This window comes from Gymnoscopelus braueri, assembly GCF_963280865.1.
Source record: "Gymnoscopelus braueri genome assembly, chromosome: 3".
Classification (NCBI taxonomy): Eukaryota; Metazoa; Chordata; class Actinopteri; order Myctophiformes; family Myctophidae; genus Gymnoscopelus; species Gymnoscopelus braueri.
In genome coordinates, this window is record NC_137612.1 from 10164275 (window position 1) to 10186506 (window position 22232).

A 22232-nucleotide genomic window follows, 5' to 3' on the forward strand; every position below is an offset into this window, starting at 1 on the left:
ACACACACACACACACAACTTCAAAGCAATGTGCAGTAACTTCCCTCACAAGCGTTTATGGAAATAGCCTCCAACTCATCTAGTCCCACTACAGCCCCAGGCTTTGTTAGCGATTTACTAGGCAATGGCCGTCTACAGTCTCTGCACGCCACGGCGCTATAATGTATGACTGGCCACGTTAGCTGTTAGCATGCGCTGCTGCACACTGAAGTGCAGACAGGCCAATTGATCCACTGATGTCAGCGCCGCTGCCTCCTCCTAACCAAGTCAGACTTCAAAGGATGGAGAAGTGGTCCTGTATACTAATATCCTGTCTGGAGAAGGCTTCTAGAGGTTCTGAACCTGGGGCCTGGGGACTCCCAGGGGTCCTTAAGGGGGGGGTTCCAGGGGGTCCCAAGCTAAAAAAGATTGATACTGTAGTGAGGAGCCAAATGGGACCCTTTTAGGTCTGTAACTCTTAAAGGGTAAGACCACTTTGGTAGAGGTTTGGGTTGTGTAGTTACCTTGCCATGATGTAACTCCAAAGGTGGACAAGAAATCTAAAATAATTGCTCCATTGATTAGAAATTGATAATTCAAAATATGCTCCTCATTGACTTACATTGTACGGTAAAACAGCTCTCAAAGTCACACTTTTAGCACATAAATGAACCCAAACATAGCTGATTCAGACAATATAGAGCATCACCAAACCCAGTACTGTTTGTTTTTTTAATGAAAATGTCAACTTCCTGTTGATTTTACTATTTGAAGATCTGGATCCGGATCCGCCGATCCAGTCCGGGTTTTCTACTTATTAAAAATGGCAAAATCAACAGGGAGTTGACATTTTTATTTAAAAAAAAAAACAGTACTGGGTTTGGTGATGTTCTATATTGTCTGAATCAACTTAGTTTGCGTTCGTTTTTGTGCTACAATAGTGACTTTGAGAGCAGTTTTACCGTACAATGTAAGTCAATGAGGAGCATATTTTGAATTATAAATTTCTAATCAATGGAGCAATTATTTTGTATTTCTTGCCCACCTTTGGAGTTACATCATGGCAAGGTAACTACACAACCCAAACCTCTACCAAAGTGGTCTTGCCCTTTAAGAGAAAAACATGGACCCAAAAGGGCCTGTAAGGGTCTGCGAGTTATGGGAGCCCCTGGGCCTAACATGTACACATGGTGGTTCTCAAAGTGGGGTCCGGGGACCCCCAGGGGTCCTTGAGGGGGTTCCAGGGGGTCCCCAGCTAAATGATGGATAGTTAAAATAGGAACCAAATGGACCCTTATGGGTCTGTAACTCTGTAACTCTGTACAAATGGTTGCATTTGTACAGTGTGAGTTAAATTAACATTGATTTTACAAAAGAATGTGGGTCCCAGAGATAGAAATGCCATTACATGGGGGTCTGTAGCCTAATGCATGTCAAACTGGGGGTCCTTGAAATTAAAATTGGTTGAGAATCACTGCTTGAGCCGTAAAAATCTTCTCTTATGGGGGTCCCTGGCATAAGTGTCAAATTGGGGGTCCTTCACATGAAAAAGTTTGAGAACCACTGGTGTACACAACTGGGGGTCCTTAAAATTAGAATGTTTGAGAACCCCTGGTTAGCCTGGAAACTTATCTTATGCAGAATTTGCAGATGTTGGTTACTAGTTCACATAATATGTTATGTAATTGGTAGATTTGTGTTTGCTTGACCTCAAATGATAAGAAATGTTGACTTTAGACAGTGGCTTGGTTTACCTGGTATTTCATTGAAGCACTACATTGTTTTCTTGCACTCTATTATGTGACCCTGTCATTTGTTCATGCCATTTACTCTGATCTTACACTCGGTAGGTCACCTAAATCGTAGATGGTATGACCTCCCTCTGTAATCTATTTGGAAACGATTTAAAGCCATTACTGAATAAGCTGCCCTGGCCCTCCTTTGGTTATTTTCAACACCCCATTATCCTGCTAAGTGACAGAATGAATGGACTATCTATGTACAATGACAAGATACATAATACATCAAAGAGAATATTGAAGAATGAAGCCAAGAGTTGTGGCTCTCAGGGCCGCCTCGGGGACAGTGCAGGTTTCAAATGTCCTTTTCACTGTGATGACAATGACAGTGAGGAGAGGTGGGAACGCTGTAGTAGCTGTATGAGTGAGAGAGTTAAGAAGGTCAATGGACTGTGACAGAGAAACCAGAACACAAACAAAAACAGAGAGTTTGGTCTTGAAAAGGGCATCATCGCAACGCTTTGTGAGCTTATAGATCAGCTATTTTTACTATTATAACGTTGAAATATGTATGGAGAAAGATACAAGGCTTCTTATCCCGACAGCAACAATCTCTACATTGTGAAAAAGTCTGTGGTTGTGTACTGTACTTGAGCACATTTACTCAAGTACTGTACATAAGTATTGTTTTTTACTTTCTTCACTATTTACAATTTTCAATAGTCTTCTTCATTGAACATTATTTGATTATTCATGAAAGAACAAATAATGCTACCGTTTTACATGTAGCAGTTTCGCTCATTCAGACTTTCAAAGTGACTGTCGCCATTCTGCAGTTATCAATTGGATTTAACATTTATTTGATTTACTTTTTAGGCAAGTGGGCATGATTGGGCAAGTAGAACTTGACCTGTACTTGCCCGATGGGCAAGTGCCTCCGAGACCTTAGTGTCAACCCCTGACAGTGTTTACAGCACACTTCAAGGATACATGAATTTACATGGTGTTTTGCACACATTCATACAGCATACCCTCACACACATGTGACCCTCGCTCTCTCTCTCACACACACATCACACAACTTTCTCTCTCTCTCTTTCATGTGAGAGTCAAGAGAGCAAAGAGCAGCTATACGGAGCACGAGTGTCACTGTGGAATGGGCTGTAGAAACTAAGGTCTCAATGTTAAGAGTAGGGAAACCACCTCTTAACCACTGCTGATGGACTGGTTATTATTTTATTAACATACACTAGCATACGGTATGGTTACAATAATGTTTTATTAATTAAAATAAGTTCTGGATTGCAGCTTTAATTCTGAGATGTCTGTATTGATGATGATGATGATGATGATGAAAAATATTAATAATGTGATGTAATAATAAATAATAATGTTAATAATAGGCATTGCATTTGAAAAATATATCATTTCAGGTGAACAGCACCAAGAGAAAGTGTATGGCGTGCGTGCGCCACTTGAAAATAAAATCTAAAATCTTGTAGCATTCACCATCAAATCCACCTCATCTTATCTCAATTATTCTAAGACCCCTGCCTGCCTGACGCATCCGTCTGCAGCATTAGAACTGATTCTAGGTCAATCCCCCCCCTCCCCCCCAACCACCCCATTTCACCTCCCACCCCCTTCCTGTCTGCTCTGTCTATTATTCTATGGGGGGGGGGGTGGAGGAGAGAGAGAGAGAGAGAGACGGAGATGAATCAAATCAGAAGGCTTCAGCCTAATTTATGCCCCGCCGCACGGCGGTGATGTCACGCGCCGAAAATAGCAGACCTACAAGCTCATAGCGCGGCACTCGGTGCTGCGCTATGAGCTTGTAGATCTGCTATTTTTGAATAGCCAAAGAAATCTTAAAATGACACAGATGCGTTCACGGTCTTAATGGGTTAAGAACCATTCCTCTAAGCACAGTGTTCAAGGACAGTCAGTCTGTGAGCTTGTACTGTAGGTCTGATATTTCCCATATTAACAGAGCATGAGTCTGGCCTTTTCCCCTGCGTTTTTCATGACACAGCGGACAGACAGACAGACAGACAGACAGACAGACAGACAGACAGACAGACAGACAGACAGACTGCCTTGTCTAATCTAGGTCAGTGTAAGGCATCAGTCATTTTTTTTTCTCCGTCGTTCAAGCGAACCATAATTAAGGATCTGACAGAATTAAAGCGTTGGCATACATTACAAAGGGTCAGTTTATTGGGCTTCAACACCAAAAGACTGCAGAGTTGTTGTTGTTGGCGAGAGGAGGGGACGACAGAATGAAACAGAGGGCTCATTATAAGAAAAACATATCAACTGTTCAACCACTTGGAAATCATGCTCTTGAATCTGGGCATAGTCTTAATTGAAATGGGAAAGAACGAAAGAAAGAAAGAAAGAAGAAAGAAAGAAAGATCAACCATCTTTGTTTGCACACATGAGGGCTGCACTATATTTGATTCAGACATGCATGCACAAGACACACAGGAATGTAATTTAAAATTTAGTTTTAGACATTTTTAACCCTAAAATAACAATAAAAATCACACCCAGTGTGAAGTGGGCGGTGTGGTCATCACAGTGGTCATCATAATGATGGAAGCTCACTTCCCAAAAAAATGGATTTTTGGAAGTGCATAATCCTATTTATAGGTTATTAATGTCATCATGTGTCTCGCTAGCCAATCACAGTGCTGAATAGAGTCAGCCAATAGAGTCAGCCAATCACAGTAGAGGAAAGTGGGCCAAGTGGGCCAATCACAGTGCAGGAAAATAATACTAATGAGGTGTCCCAACCCCACTTATAGGGGCGGCTACACCGCCCAAAAACAACAATGTTTCTTGTGAGGACCAGGAAAATTTTCCTCATAATGTCTATTTCTCACATTCTAATATATACCTGTGGGGACATTTGGCCCCTCACAAGTACAAGTACACACACACACACACACACACACACACACAAAACCACGAGTGAACATGCAGACATCTAGTACTGTCTATCTAGTTGTGCTTCCCTCATCACCTTCACTGATCTATATCATCTCTGTCGGGCAGAAACTCTTATCTCCATATTTTTACTTTGTGACACAAAAGCATCAAAAGTAGCAGATCTAAGAGCTTGAAATGCGACGCGAAGTGACGCGTTTTGAGCTTGTAGATCTGCTACGAGCTTGTCAATCCTGAAAAGTAACAGTTTTGGACATACGAGGTTTCCACCCGACAGAGAACATGGCTTAGTGCCACCATCTACACACATACACTGCAGATACCCGGCCAGCCTCCCCACTCCGTCCATGCTGCTCCATAAAACATAATGACCCAGCTGGATATCACAGTTCAGAGGTGCATGCTGGGTCACACAAATCACACACACACACACACACACACACACACACACACACACACACACACACACACACACACACACACACACACACACACACACACACACACACACACACACACACACACACACACACACACACACACACACACACACACACACACACACACACACACACACACACACACACACACACACACACACACACACACACACACACACACACACCCCAGCTCAGCTGTGTTGATATTCTTCTCTCCCAGACATGCTGTCATGTCATGTACCAATATACCCTGGTCCAAGCCTCCACACATCCTGACTAGACTGCTGCCATGCACTCTGCTCATCTGTGCACCTCCCTGGGGTCTGCTTAGCATTTTAGAGTAGCCTAGGCTCAGTGGTGGAAGAAATACTCCTATTTATTTATTTATTTATTTATTTATTTTAGTAAGTAAAAGTAGCATAAAAACACTGTTGCAAGTAAAAGGCTGTATTCAAAATTGTGCTTTAAAAAAAAAAAGAATTGTAAGAACTCGATTATTTTCAGAAATACAAGCTCACAATGCATGACCTGGAGGGGTTGCGTACATTCAGTTCATCACTGAGTAACAGTTCAGTTCAGTTGCGCTGTGATAAAGGCCAAGTACGCGTGGCCGAAACATTGTACCACTTGTCTGTGTTTTAAAGTAAAAACACTTGGAGAAATGCTGTTGTGCGGACTTCTAGACTTTTGATCCATTTGTTTTTAAGCATCAACAATTTTAGCTGTTGATGAACTGCAGCCAGTCAGTGCATCAGCACTCCCAGACGCTGTGCTGCTGCTGCACAATAACTTCCTGTGAGGCAGCCTCCACTTCCTGTTCCCTTCCTGTTTTATTAGAAGTTCAGACAAAAACCTCTTTGGTTCAGATGAGGCTGTAGACAGACGAAGGACCGAGACAGGAAATGCACTCCTTGGTAAAAAAAAAAGATAATTCACTGGTGCAGATTTGGGACTTTAAACACAATTAATTTACAACAACACTCTGGGAGTTGGGTTGCCAACTGTCCCTTGGACACTAGAAGACGTGTCCCTTATTGAACTGATAAGGGACACACTTTATTCCTCATTTTTGGGGAATCTATCAATGACAGATATCTTACAAGTTCACACAGCTCATATAAAACAGGTTGTAAACCACTTAGTTAAACCCTCTAGTCTTGTAAACTGGACCCGAGTTGTCTCTGTACTTGGATTTTTTTCTGTTCACAGACACCCCCAAATCTCTTTGCCAAAAATTGCGACACATTGCGAGCTTGTAGATCAGCTATTTTTGGCTAACGTTCCCCCCAAAAAATATGGATGCTAGGGTTCAAGTGCTTAATATAATAGCCTATACAAAAACTGTACATCTGGCCTGGAGCGGTCCAGGCACCTACGCTCAATGTAGCCTGACAGCGTGTTGTGGGTTCGAGTCCCGAGCACGACGGCCTTTGCTGCATGTCACTCCCCATCTCTCTCCCCATTTCCTGTCAGCCTACTGTCCTATCAATAAAGGCACAAAAGCCCAAAAATATATATTAAAAAAAAAAAAAAAAAATGGACATCTACTGTATTACAGTGACATTTTGTCTTTTTCTGGGCATCCCTTATTTTTCTTGGAAATAAGGGACACTTGGCCTGGGTGCCCCTTATTTGAGTTCCAGGTATTTGGCAACCCTATTTGGGAGACAGTTTTCTGGCCAATGGTCAAAGATTTATGATGAGGGAGCAAGGAGGCGAGTCAATTGATAACGTCCTTATAAAAACCCTTCTCTAATGAACAACAATTGTTCCTTTTCAAAAGGAAAGAAAAATCACATAACATTCAGACGGAGTGTTTACGTTGGTGACGTAAAGAGCTTCAAGAACGTTTCTCTGAGCCTTTCATGTTCTCTTCTTGCACACATAAGCCTGTTTGCACTGTGAACAAACCCAAGTGGGTGAAATGTAAGAATGCAGCATGAGAGTGTGACATGAGCACTCTGTCCTCAACTGTCCTCCACTTTCACACATTAACCCTCGCTTGTGCTCGTGAGCACATGTGTTCTATTCGTTGCACGCGTCATCAAACACGAAGATGCGTGACCGAGCTATACTCAGTTCTATGGTCGCATTATGGTCGGTATGTGAATTCATCTGTTTGAATATAGATATGAAAGGAGCTTCAGTTGGAAGCATTTGCATTTCCATGTTGTCAGATATCAGCCCTTCTAGAGTATCTAGACAGTTGGTCACTGATCTTAGTTCAGTTCAGTTCAGTTTTTTGTTTTTTTTTCGGATAATGGGCACAAACATAATAACAAATAACATTTCATTATTATTATTATTTTCTCAGTAGTGTCCAAGAGTCCGAAAAGGGGCTAGGGAGAAGCACTAGGCTTGTCGGGCCCTGCCCTGTAGTCTTACAACTTTTTTCTTCATTATTGTTTTAATCACAAAGCACGCCCCATGGCGTACTCACTTACGTATAAATTATTTATATATACATATATATATATATATGTACATATATATACATGGTATGTGGTATATACATCCCAATATAATACAATAGTATGTTGTATATTATAATATAATTCAATATTACAATAGCAATAGTATAGTAACAATATAATAGTATATAGTATAATTGCAAATATATAACACAACATATCCTAACACATCATTTAATCTTACTGTTCACACTATAAATTATAGTCATATTATTCCTCAAAAACAAGTTCTCACAAACACCATATGAAACAAAGACTAAGGACAAACACACAACACACAAAATTAAACATTAGTGACCAATAAGGTTGTAATTAAAGGTTGTCATAAAATTCCTCAATTCTATTTTTATTTTGCAGTGATTATGCAATATTGATTCCTATTCATTGCTATTCTGACACCAACATTCTTACATGACTGGGGTGAATTATTATGCACAGCATGGAGCTGTAGGGAATTTAGAAAGCACATGAGAGCTGTGTGTGTGTGTGTGTATGCACTGTATGTGTGTGTTGAAGAGGCCATTTAAGCGGGGCACCTCTCGGGAGACAGTAGACAGAGGACACACAGTGAATAGGCCTGATGTCACTGCAGGTCTTTGTGCTCTGTGCTGAGCTGGCACACACACACACACACACACACACACACACACACACACACACACACACACACACACACACACACACACACACACACACACACACACACACACACACACACACACACACACACACACACACACACACACACACACACACACACACACACACACACACACACTGTATGTGAAGAGAATTAAAGGAAGCAACGTGTGGAAAAACAGAACAAGCTGTATATGTTTAAAAGGCCTAAAGAAAAACGAGCGAAAGATGGAGGAGGGAGAGAGAGAGGGATGGAGGACAGAGAGGTGGTGTTGTCGTCGGGAGTCAATCGATGTGTCTGCTCTTATGAACTCAGTGCTGTGCCCCTGGAAGTGAATGAAAGTCCCCCGAGCAGAAGAGAAGAGAAGAGAAGAACAGCTCTTACTTGGGAAAGAAAGAGGGGGATTTAATGAAGAGAGAAAGAGAGGAGATGAAGAGAGAAAAGAGAGCGATTGTCTAGCTCCCTAGTGTCAAAAGGGTGACTGCAGCATGTGTCGGGTGGAAACCTCATATGTCCAAAACTGTTGCTTTCCGGATTCAAATTCAAAAATATCAAAAGTAGCAGATCCACAAGCTCGAAACGCGTCGCTTTGCGCCGCGTTTTGAGCTTGCGGATCTGCTACTTTTCAGGCTTTTGTGAAACGCTTTGTAGTATGATCAAGAAGGGCCGTTAATTTACGAAAAAACACAAAAAGTCAGAATATGGAGATAAGAGGTTTTTCTGCCCGACAACAACGAGGTATGGTTTGTTCCAGCAGCCTCCCGTCAAGCTGCTGAATGAATGCTAAACCTTAGAGCAGCAGAGCAGTGTGCAGGAAATACACATGAAGCACTTGAGCACTTTCATTTCGTAGCATGTCGAGTTGACAATGTCACATTCGTTTTATAATCAAAATGTCTTTTGTGTTTGAAGATGTTTTCATGGGAAACGACTGTCTAGCATTGTGTCGAATGCTTCTCATTTTTATTGTTGTGTATTGTTTATGTGAAGCAAGGACTGTAGCACTGTGTCCAAAGACAAATGTCCCCCACAGGGACAATAAAGTTCTCCCTCTCTCGCTCTCTCTCTCCCCCCCATCTCTCTCTCTCAAACAAGCATTAGCCTAGTGTGTGCAAGTGTGCATTTGTGTGTTTTCTGTGTGTCTCCCATGCGCTCATGTGTATCAGTGTGTGTGTATGCATAATTTGGGCCCAGCTGAACCCATATCCCGTATTCCCATGGCAGAAAGGACAGATAGACACAATACCTCAGGTGCTGTGTTTAGACTATAAACACAGGCCTTGTTCTCTTGTTGCAATGTCAAATACTCATTTCTTAAAAGTGGATACACACTCCACAGGATTTTACAGAATAAAGCCCCCCCCCCCCTCCCAAAAAAAAGAAATACCATGGTCTGACCGCGTACATAATCTGTTAGTATTATGGAATATGACAACGGAATTCATTCTGTGTGTGTGTGTGTGTGTGTGTGTGTGTGTGTGTGTGTGTGTGTGTGTGTGTGTGTGTGTGTGTGTGTGTGTGTGTGTGTGTGTGTGTGTGTGTGTGTGTGTGTGTGTGTGTGAGAGAGAGTGTCCATGCTGCTGCACGCAGACATGTTGGGATTGGACAGCTGGCTGTTTTTAATCACCTTCAGCTCTGAGTAGCTTAATCACTAGTACTGGAGTGTGTGTGTGTGTGTGTGTGTGTGTGTGTGTGTGTGTGTGTGTGTGTGTGTGTGTGTGTGTGTGTGTGTGTGTGTGTGTGTGTGTGTGTGTGTGTGTGTGTGTGTGTGTGTGTGTGTGTGTGTGTGTGTGTGTTGTTGTTGCTTGTTGTGAATGAACAGGGAGGGCAGGATGACTATGGTCAACATGGCAGAAGAGGCTTAAAAAACAGCTGATTCAGTGGAGTGGAACAACAACAACATGAATACCCATTGTGGATTAAGGCCTTCAACAGGAAGGGCTGCTTCCCTTAACAATAATCTGATTTCACCTGACAACATTCTCTAAACAATCTGCATGCAGAAGCTAATCTGTGTTCCATTATCCCAGCGGTTACACGTGGTTATTATGATAATAACAGTTTGTTATGCTCGCAGTTTGTGAACGATCTTGGCATCAAGCTTTGATCGGGTCCAACACTGACCGAGGCTAATCTAATATTAAAATGGTCAGAGTAATTCATTTGTTGCGTTACTGTCACTACACAGGATCAAATGAGGTTTGGGGGGCAGCTGCTGCAGAGAGGGATGTTGGCTGGACCGCACACAGTCCATCAGAGTTACAGCTGATGCAGGCTTTTCTGAGGTGAGAGAGAGTGATGTTGTTGACACAGATTTTTCGTAAATTAATGCCCTACTTCAGGGCTACTCAACTTAAGATGGCTCAGGGGCCACTCAGCAAAATGCCAAAAGTCCAAGGGGCCGCCATAAAAATGACGGTCCTATTTTGGATTTTTCGATTTTGTATCACACAAGAAAATGGTCCCGTTCCGTTTTTTTTTTCACTCACGCTGTTTGGTGAACCCCCCAAGGTTGGTGCCCTGTGCTGCGCTGCTTTTATCCGCCAAATTTGGGACGTTCACGGCATATTTTGCACCATTACGGTACGTTCATCATCGGTGACGAGTGCCTCTAACAGCCGCTGCGTGCAGCGGGCTGCGAGTCGCAGCCTGTCTGTGTGTCAGGATGCGAGGCTCACACAATCACAGCATGCGTCCCCCTGCGCCTATGGCTGTACATGGGGCCGACACGTGCTTTAGCGTGATTGTGTGAGTGTGGCTTCAGGAAGTAAATCTCCAGGCTTTTATTTTTTAGTTTTGCTAAAAAATAAAAGCTTGGAAATTCCGGTCCCAGCTGTTGGTACGCAAAAGCGCCTCGCGTCGTCTGATGTGGTGCTCATTATTTATTTTGGGTGCGCATGCGCACCTGCGCACCAGTTATGTGCACCCCTGATTATACCTGTAACAATTGACGCACCTGTATGTATGTCTGTCTGTTTTTTTGAAAAATGTTTTAGCAACCCATATATTTGAACGGAAATGTATATTTTTATCCTGTGCTTAAAAAAAAAAAAAAAGAAACTTTTTTTTTTTTTTTTTTTTTTGACCATGAGGGGGCCGCCAAGACGCTGCGATCGGGCCGCATGCGGCCCGCGGGCCGCGGGTTGAGTAGCGCTGCCCTACTTCATCATAATAAAGTCACACAAACGCAACAAAAGCAGCAGATCCACAAGCTCGAAACGTGGCGCGAAGCTTTTCGAGCTTGTGGATCTATACTAGGTACTTTGAAATTAAAACGTTTGAGAATCACTGTAATAAGCCATATTATTCACTGGGCTGCCAGGCTAGTAGCCCTATAGTGGACACCCAAAGAGGTTTGACACTTAGCTTACCATTGGTATGCTGGAGTGAAGCTACTGTGTATATATTCTTCTACTATCAGATTTCCCTGGAAGTGCTGTTTTGCTGGTTTCAGCTGTTTAAGATCCAATTCTGAAGCAATGGTCTTATATAAATACAGTCTTAAGAAACAGTCCGCACTCACAAAGTCTTTGTGTTTTTTATTTATTTACTGCAGCAGCAGCAGTCTGACCAGGGTCAGACTGTTTCTTAAGACACTTTGATGTGAGTCTGCACTGCACTGGTCTTTCCTTTCCTTAAAGAGGTGGTGCCATGGTTTTGCACTTTTTCTGTTTTTCATGTGTCTATGAGGTTGATAGAACTTCATTAAGCCCCCTGGTGGTGTTTTTATGGTGTTTTATGTCTTCTCTGACTATTTTGAGTTTCTACCTGGAGGCTGAAACCTTGAGGGTCAAACGTGCCAATAGAAAAACACTCCTTTAGTGACATAGTAAAAATATACCCTCCCCCTCATTATCATAACACAACAGGTGTGGGCATGAGGAGGAGGAGGGACTAGGACAGGCGGTTGGTGCTAAGGTGGTGGAGGAGGTGCTAAGGTGAGAACCAGAGGCGTGTCCACATAAAAACACTTTCTGTACACTTTTTTGAAAAAATTCTTCCTCCTAGTATAACCATAATACCTGATGATTATGTTTTAGGGGGGGGGGAATCACTGAAAATCACGGCACCCCGTCTTTAAACTACTGTCAAGGGACTCTACTCCAATAGTACTTATATAAACACACCCATGTTGTTTTGAAGTGTGCACAGTTGCCCACTTTCCACATCAAATCTTACTTTAATTACTTATTTTTTTATCAGCTGCGCAAGCGTTGCCATGACGGCGGACCCCCAGGCTAGTTTGTGAAGGTTCTGAAGCCCACGGACTGCAGGCTAATCAGAAAACTGTTCCAGACAGATTATAGCAGCGTGAGAAATTGCTGCCTGCCTGCCAAGTGTTGGTGAACCTTGCAGTGGCTCAAACCGATTCATCAGTCTAATAACATTTGCACCATGGTTTTATTCTTTGAATCTATCATCTATCTTGTAGTCCCACACACCTCTGCAGACATGGCAAAAAATACCATAGATCTTGGCCTGGACGGCTGGCATAGGCTCAATATAGCCTGACAGCGCGTCGTGGGTTCGAGTCCCGAGCCCGACGGCCTTTGCTGCGTGTCACTCCCATCTCTCTCCCCATTTTCTGTCAGCCTACTGTCCTATCAATAAAGGCAAAAATAAAAAAATGAATCTAAAAAGTGGTTTAAATGGCCTCTGCTCTTTCAACACACACACACACACACATACACACACACATTGTTGCCAGACATTGCGAGAGAAATAAGCAACCAGGTCTATGAAAACAAGCCCAGAAGAAGCGACTAGGCTACATAAGCACTTTAAAACGTTAAGTGGTTAACCCTAACCCTAGGCGATTCCATAAATCTGACTCAAAATCTAGGAGCTAACCTTTTGTCCAAGCCAAGGCACGCCTCAAGCACACAAAGGCAGACTGTCTGACAGATTAAGAGGAACATGCTATTTCTTGTACGGTATGTTTTGCTGGCATAGCTTTACAAAGCTAAGTACTACAGTATCTAACAGCATTCTCAAAACCATTTTTATGACCTCACAATCATAGACGCACACTGCAACAATGTACAAGACACCTTTTCCTCTCTTTAAGCCCCATATACTGTCATTTCATTCTTGTCTTTAATGCCTTTTGTGTTATTTTTGCCCTGCACGACTTCACTGCAAGTGGGATAATAAAACATGTCAGACGGTTTTCAAATATAGTCGAATAAAGAAACATTAATCATGGCCTTAGTTCAATTATATGGTCTTCAGGTCGTAGGTCAGTGACTTAGTTACTTTTAGACCGAGTGCAGCTGCCATCAATCTTTTAGTCCATATTGTTATATCATTGAAGTGCAATTTGTGCTTGACGCCCTGATACAAATGACTTTCACTGAGTAATGTTAGGTCCAATAGAGTTCAAGGGTCAAACAAATGTGACCAGGAGGGTGCTTAAAGAGGCCAAAATGACGTGTGCTGAGTGGTGACACAGCAAAAAAACATTTTGACTTATGTTGACCATCTATGATGGTAGCAGAGAGGAGAGGGTATGTTTCGAGGCCAGGCTCAAAGCTCTCATGAGGAGCTAATAATAACAGCAGCACTGCCTGACTGACCACAAGAGAGGACAGTCCGCACCGACAAGGTGAATGTTCTTTGATTTTGTTTATTTACCACAGCGGCAGACTCTGACAAATGGACACGTTTTTGGCTACTGCAGGCTACTTCATCAGGGTTTCACAACAGGCCGAAACGCGTCCGTTTGTCATGATGACTGCTGCAGCGGTGAAATAAAATTCACCTTGTGAGTGTGGACTGAGAGAGTTGTTCACTGAGAGTCTGAACCCGTCTCTGTCCTTCTCTTAACCCATTTAAAAACCGGGAAAGCATCCGTGTCATTTCAGATTTTAACAAAGATCTGAAGGACTTAGAACAGTGGTTCTTAAAAAATAGCAGATCTACAAGCTCACAGCGACCTTGCACATCTGCTATTTTTGAACATTTTTGAAAAGTGTTTGAATTCTTTTTTTAAATATTGCATATTTTTCTAACACAAATAATTTCTCTTCTGGGGGTCCCTGGCGGCCAAATCATTTTGGGGGGTCCTTGGGGGGGTCCAAGTTTGAGAACCACTGCTTTAGAAGGCATTTGTAGAATCTGCCTCAGGTCTTAATGGGTTTAATCTACTGACAGTGGACTATTAGCACACTCAGCTCAACTCACCTCTGTCCTGCATAGTATTTGGAACACAAGAGAGAGGACAACAAACTATACACACACCGTTTCCCACTCAAATTCAACCATTTTAACCACTTTAAACCCTATACTTCCCTCTATATACCAAATATCGTTCTGAAAATAGACGATTTTACAAGCTCACAATGCGTTGCAATTTTTTTTGCTGAATGTTCACCTATTATGACATGCCCACAATAGGAAAGCTAGAACACGCGCGCACACACACGCACACGCACACACACACACACACACACATAAAGTTGGCATAGATAGAGGACTGATTTCCACACACAGGAAACAGGTCAGACTGGTGGTAACCTACACAGGACACTGGTTCCCCAACAGAAAACTGCACCTTTATCTCTTGCCTATCAGCCATGAGGGGCCTCTTCCTCCGTCACTGTATTCTTGCTATTAATCATGTTGTGTTTTCAGGCTAATGTTTTGGTAGTGTAGTATTCTGAAATGAATGATGACACTTGCGAACAGTATCACTTGTTTGTCATTTGCAAGTCACATCACTGTTTGCATGAGTGAATTAACCTTGTGATAGCCTACTGTCTGTCTGTCTATCTGGACAAAGCTTTTGCGGGGGAGTGTCCGAGAAAGCTTGCCTAGGGCGCTGATTGGGTCAGATCCGGCCCTGCATGTAGTCATGCATAATCATAATGCAGTAAAGTCCTATGTTGTATAAAATCACACAAAGCCTGGATATCGTTGGTGTCGAGGCAGACACCTCCCATCTCCATATTCTAACTGTTTGTGTTTTTTCGTTAATTAACGCCCTACTTGATCATATACTACAGCGTCACACAAAAGTATCTTCGCGCCCCATTTCGAGCTTGTTTGTAGATCTGCTACTTTTGCTATGATTGAATTTGAACCGTTTTGGACATAGGCGGTTTCCACCCGATAGAGACTATAGTTTATGAGATATGAATGATTTTTGTTGAGCAAATAACAATACAATGTCAACATTTTCTCATATTTTTATCTCATCTACTATACTATATAGAGTGTACCATATTTGAGTGGTTCTCAAAGTGGGGTCCAGGGACTTTCAGGGTTCCTTGAGGGGGTTCTAATGGGTCCATTTGGTTCCATTTGTATACTGTCAGAGTTGAGGAGAGACCATGACATTTTTAAGTTTGAGAACCACTGATATGGGGCTTTCTGCATAGCTGGGGGGGAGGGGAGGGGCAGAATGCTGCACGCCTCTTTCAAGTTCAAGACAGACTTGAGGTCACATGATCACAAACTGCAGCTCTCCACTCTATAGCTGACTCTATTCACTAATTAGATTAGTCTGCATGTTTCAGTCAAAGCCATTTTGCCGCCTGAATAAACACACATACACACACACACACACACACACACACACACACACACACACACACACCAAGTACATGTTTACATGTAAACAAGAAACCGATCAGTCTATAGTTGGGGTGGTGCTGCTGATGCAACAAATGAGCTGAGGGTAGAGATATAAAGAGATAACAGATCATCCTCGTATCAGCTGCTCTCTCATCACATCGCCCTGAGGCCCTGAGCGTCTGCATCACACCATCAGCCTCGCGACCGCGGAGGGAGAAGACAACCCATAGCATTATTATCGTTATTCCTTTAAGTCGATGCTATTTATACTTGCAGGTCATTTCATGCCTGATCACCATCATCACCTGAAACTACAAATAGCCGACTCCTCTTTAGTTTTCTGAAAAACCTATGATGCCATCGGGCCTGGAATTTCATTGTTTAGGGGTAGTTTTAGGGTACACCTTTTGTGTAGTAAATTTTTTTAGGACACAAAGGCCAAATGCCAGGGCAGCAACTCCATCAAATGAAACAATTTCATTTCAAATGCATAGTATAACTATCAGCGAAATAAATACAGAATTTCAGAATTCAGACACTGGTGTCTAAAAACCATATTGACGGGAAAAAAGCAAAGGAGAAAATGGTGAAATCAGCTTGCATACAGGGCGGGCATCAATGCCACTGTGGCCTTTGGGTATATCATTCTTTCAAGGGCATACGGCCAAAATGAGGCGCAATGGCGGCCATGGCCTTCATGCCCCCGTTAAATTCCTGCCCTGGTTGCTATACAGTATATCGTTACTGTCGGGCAGAAACCTTTTATCTCCATATATATATTTTTTATTTCTTTCGTAAATTAATGTCCTACTTGATCATACTACAGCCTCACACAAAAGCATCAAAAATAGCAGATCTACAAACTATTTTCGGCGTGCAACAGCAGCACAAAACTGATGTATAAATCAGGCTTCAGGACATGACTGTCAGAATGAAAGGCTCTGGAAGGTCCCGGGGTCAAAGACCACACAGCACTGAACAGCTTTGTCTTTGGGACTATTTATACACACAAACATCCATGACGGTTCACTTAGCGGCGCGACTGAGGGGATGAGACGGCTTGTGAGTGACTGAGAGTGTTAATTACAACCTTTTACCGTGCATGAATTTGAGAGAGACAAGGGGAGAGACAAGAGAAATCAATATGCATAATATGAGAAATCAATATGCAGGGAAATATTCATGTTGGCTCTCAGAACTCTCTATAGGTCCACCGCACAACACACACACACACACACACACGCCTTCAGAAATGCACACACACACACGCACGCACGCGCGTGTATTAACCCATTAAGACCGGGAAAGCATCTCTATCACTTTAAATTTTAACCACTTTTCAACCACCCATTCTATTATACTTTTGCTATTCAAAAATAGCAGATCTAAGCTCATGGCGCGTCAATTCAAAAAAACGTTTGAGAACCAAGGATCTAGAAATCCTAACAGTTTTTCAGAAAACTGTGATTTAGAAGACATTTTGTAGAATCGGTCTCAGGTCTTAATGGGTTAAAATACTTTTGAGGACATTGACATTTTAGGAAGGCAATTTTATATAATGAAAACAACCACTTATTTTGTGACAAGGGAAATGGTCCTCATTATGTCTATTTCTCCATTTCTACTATACTGATACTACATGATACTACACAAGTATAGTGATACAAGTACAGACAGATAGACAGACACACTATCTCAAACGTCAACATTACATTTGTAGCAGCAGCACTCCCATACACTCAGAGCAAGTCCAAGGTTTTTTACATTGAGCCAATGCAGCACTCAAGATGCTACCAACAGGAAATGATGGGGTTGGGGAAGTGAAACTGTGTGTGTGTGTGTGTGTGTGTGTGTGTGTGTGTGTGTGTGTGTGTGTGTGTGTGTGTGTGTGTGTGTGTGTGTGTGTGTGTGTGTGTGTGTGTGTGTGTGTTCAGTTCCCCTCAGATTTGAATGCAGGATTGTAGGTCATGTTATTGGTTCTATCAGACATTGTTTAGGGAAAAGCAGTCAGACTGTCAGGAAATGGATGCTGGCGACACAGACTGTGTATGTGAATAAGTGTGTGTGTGTGTGTGTGTGTGTGTGTGTGTGTGTGTGTGTGTGTGTGTGTATGTGAGGGGGGCTTCCCCATCATTGCTGTATTTTGCCCTCTATGCACGCGTACACACACACACACCCCTAACGCAGTTTGTCTGGGGGGGGGGGGCAGCAATGTGGGAGCAATTACACACCATCCTCTCTTATCAGTAGCCAACTTTCCCAGGGAAAGAGACGCATGGAGGTCGTTGGGAAAACCATCCTTTATTCTGCAGGAAGCTATCCCGCTCCGCGTGTTTATTTCAGTGCTTCCCATTTCCTGTCTCACACACACACACACACACACACACACACACACACACACACACACACACACACACACACACACACACACACACACACACACACACACACACACACACACACACACACACACACACACACACACACACACACACACACACACACACACACACACACACACACACACACACACTTTTAGTGGCACTTACAGAGCATGTAAATAATGATATACACACAGATCACCCGGGATGAAAATGAATGGGGTCAGTAGTAGGAACCATGTAATTGCAAAATAGTGGTTTTAATTACAGCCTGCGATCCCAAACTAAACGGTTTCCAAGAGAAATTATCTCTCTCTCTAGACTACAATGTTGACTTGACTCCTTTTTGACCAAGGAAAATAGTGTAATAGGGCAGTGGTCCCCAAACTGTGGGTCGAGACCCCCAGGGGGGTCCCCAAATTATTTTGGGGGGGTCCCCAGATGATTAGCTTAATGTGCAACATTGTTTTCTCCCTCAATAGTAAACAAACCAACATACAGTGTACGTGTATACAGGGGATCTGCACATTTCTTCAAATACTAAGTAAGAAAGAGGCAAACATTGTGAAAATAGCCGATCTAGTTTGTCTATTTTCACAATATTTATCTATGGAACCGAGTCAAACTAAAAGCAATGCCTACAATTCCAAGTGCTTGTCGGGTTGGGGGGGGGGGGGGGGGCCCAGTTCAAATATGATTATTTTGGGGGGGTCACGGCCTAAAAAGGTTGAGGACCACTGCAATAGGGCATAACTATACTTGGCTTTTACTGTAGGCTACATGTCCTCACATAATCATTACACCGCTTAGCATCACAACAGAAGACAGGCAGCAGCTGATCACACATCATGTGCTGTGTGTGTGTGTGTGTGTGTGTGTGTGTGTGTGTGTGTGTGTGTGTGTGTGTGTGTGTGTGTGTGTGTGTGTGACGATCAATAACTGTCACCTTCACTCACATCCGATCCAGTGTTACTTCAACAATGGCCTATGATGATGAGCATCTTTCAATGGGCTTCAATCAATATAAGTTAATAATAATTCAGTCTTCTTCAACTTCCCAGTATGATCAACGGCCGCCACCAGCTGCCATGCTGCTGGCTTCTCTTTTCTTTTCTTTTCACTGTTTGAGCTTTTATAATGTAGCTGCAACCTGACCTAGCCCACTTCCTCTTTTTTTCGGTATTGTGAGCAACCACAAAGGAAACTCACTGAACAGCTGACAGACTGACAACTGCCACTTGGCCCCAGGCAAGGGCCATCATGTTTAAAAAGGTTCAGATCAAACACTGCCCTAATTCCCCCCCCTTGTGAGTTACAATGGACAGTGGTCCCCCAAATTGATCCGCGGAGCCGGAGCCCCATCCTGATGACTTTTTGTGCCAGGGAGGGACTCCGACAAGAGATGATTTGAGTTTGTGTAGATCAGCTATTTTTGAATATCCAAATAAGTATAAAGTAGGGTATATAGATGCTATATTAACACATTTTCCTGGGGACCCCCTGGAACCCCGGCCCTCAAGGACCCCTGGGGGTCCTGAATGAGACAATGGAGAGACAAGATGGAGAGACAATGGACCTTAACAGACAACCCACTCAGTCGACTGTTACTGTTACTTAGCCTTAAAATGACAGATGCAGCAACAATTACTAAGTTAAGATACGCCTTCCTATTTCAAAGGCTATTGAAGTGTTGGGGGGAACAAAAGGCACCTGATCCTATGTCATTCAACATTCACTAGTGCCATCATGGCACACAGGCATGGCCAAATCCAAAGGACTATCAATATATTCCAATACAATCCCATATAGGCTGATCAAATGCCACAGCTTTGGGTGCATTATTCTCAACAAAGGCATTGGAAGGACATGCATGGCTTTGAGGGAGAGCTCATTGTGCATGCTTCTTTTGCAGAGGTACACAAAATATGCCTAAATTAAACACACACAACACCATACAATAGTATGAATATATCCTACACAACATGGTATAGGGTAAGTTAAGCCTGCACCATATAATGTAAAGAGAGATCATTTAGATGTGGACAGGAACGCCCATTTCCCCTGCATGTGGTACAGCCAGGCTACCTGATCAATTGTCCTTGATGGCACCTCCCTTGCTACTGGATCTCTAGCATAGCTTATTATCCTTCATCCTTTATGACTTCATCACAAACATCATCATAATGCAAGATCATTATAATGTTATATACTCTCTGACACAGAGGTCAGTGAAGTTCTATTGCATAGGCGTATGATCTGCCTTATCAATAGTGTGCAGAGCACCACCCACATGTCTACAGAACAAGGTACAACAAGCAGACTTTATATGTAAAATAACACAGCCAAATGTGTTGCTAAAACCTTCATTCAAATTCAAACGGCAACATTAATGTTGCAAATAAAACAGGGATGGTTTGAAAGCAATCATTGAATTGATGCACAGACAGATAGACAGACAGACTCTTACCTTAAAGAAACCTTCACAGAGCAGTCGTTCAGGCTCGCCATGATTCCCCCTCCTTTCAGTGTTTATGATGATGATGATAATAATAATGATTATATCCTATTCCTAGGAGTATCTTAACTAGGTTTGATGAGATCAAGTGCGTGAAAAAATCACGCGCTGCGGCGTGAAGCAGCAGCAGACAGCAGACTGACTGGTTACAATGTATCCTCTAAATGTAATGTAACGGCTCAGGTTGGCTGTCTGTCTGCAGCCTGCCGTGCAGAGGAGCCGTCAAGACCTGCAGCCCAGGGTGATCCTCTGGTTCTCCTCCTGTGTCTGTGTCTGTGTCTGTCTCCAGGTCATTTCTGTCACATCATGGTGTGTAATAACCGGTAGAATAATGTCTATTATCTCCCCGTCTTGCTGTGTCTCCCGTCGCATCCTGTTCTCTCTGTTCACTGAAACATCAGAATGTCAGAGAGCTGCGTACGAAGGAGCCGCTCCTCCTGTGAACCAGCACAGACGGATTCACGCCTCTGTATGTGTGTGTGTGTGTGTGTGTACCACTGCTACCACACGTAGTGCTGTGTCTGTAGGGTGTGTGTGTGTGTGTGTGTGTGTGTGTGTGTGTGTGTGTGTGTGTGTGTGCACTGGGAAACCACGCAGCAAAACGGGGCGGGTCTGAATCGCATCCGATTGACAGGCGCTTGGGCCACAAGATGAAACAGTCCCCGCCCCTGGTTTACCATAATGGACCAATTAGAATGTCTCCAGTTATAGCCGGTAGGGCTTCATTCAGACCGCCCGCTGAGAGGCGAGTGTTAAAGCTGCGATCTGTAATAAGTCAGCTGTGGTTCTAAAAACCTTTTCATGCCAGCAAGCCGAGCAAGGACCCCCAAATTAACATGGGTTTTGCCGTGGACCATCCACCTGGAAACTATTTTGTGCAAGGGACCCCCATGAGAGAACATTTGTGTTTTAATTATTCATTTATTTTTAATAGCTTGTAGATCTGCTATCAAAGTATAAAATAGGGTTAAAGAGGTTAAACTGATTTTGATGCTATATTGACTCATTTGGCCTGGGACCCCCTGATACCCCACCAAGGACCCCTGGGGGTCCCCAGACCCCACTTTGAGAACCACTCTGCTGTAAGTTAAGTTGTATGCCCTTTAATACCTGCCTGCCTGGGATTCGAACCCGTGTCTTCCCCATGACAGGACAAACCAAACTTCTACTGCTCAGACAGGAGGCAGTCCCATCTGGCCAGGGGAGATATTGCACACACTGCAGTGCACTTATGATCTTCAGGCAGGCAGTGCTACTTGTCAACCACCAGGTGTCCTGACTTCTTTCAACATCTGCAGGAAGCTCCTGCAGATGTTCGATCAGACCAGAAGCGTATAGCCAGTGCTGGGCAACACGGGCAGCAAGGGCGCCGATACTGTGGGTGCCTCCGGGCTAAAGCACCCAGGGGAAATGAAGAGCACCCATCACAAACTCATCACAAAAAAAGAAAAAGAAAAAAACACAGACATCTTCACTTCATGGAGTACATTTTTGGTAACAAATTAACCGAATTAACCGCATTAAAGTAACAAACCCCCCCAAA

At 43.1% G+C, this 22232-nt stretch overlaps 1 protein-coding gene across 3 annotated transcripts in view; it reads right to left on the reverse strand.

The window, feature by feature from the left end:
- The window catches only part of kif21b (kinesin family member 21B), a 121531-nt gene extending 100420 nt beyond the window's left edge, over positions 1-21111 (reverse strand). For all 3 annotated transcript variants that reach the window (XM_080425203.1, XM_080425202.1, XM_080425201.1), the window contains exon 1: positions 20642-21111. In XM_080425203.1, the coding sequence (XP_080281329.1) occupies positions 20642-20682 (41 nt within the window). In that variant the 5' untranslated portion in view covers positions 20683-21111. The remainder of the gene's footprint in view (positions 1-20641) is intronic.
- Positions 21112-22232: the final 1121 nt, after the last annotated feature.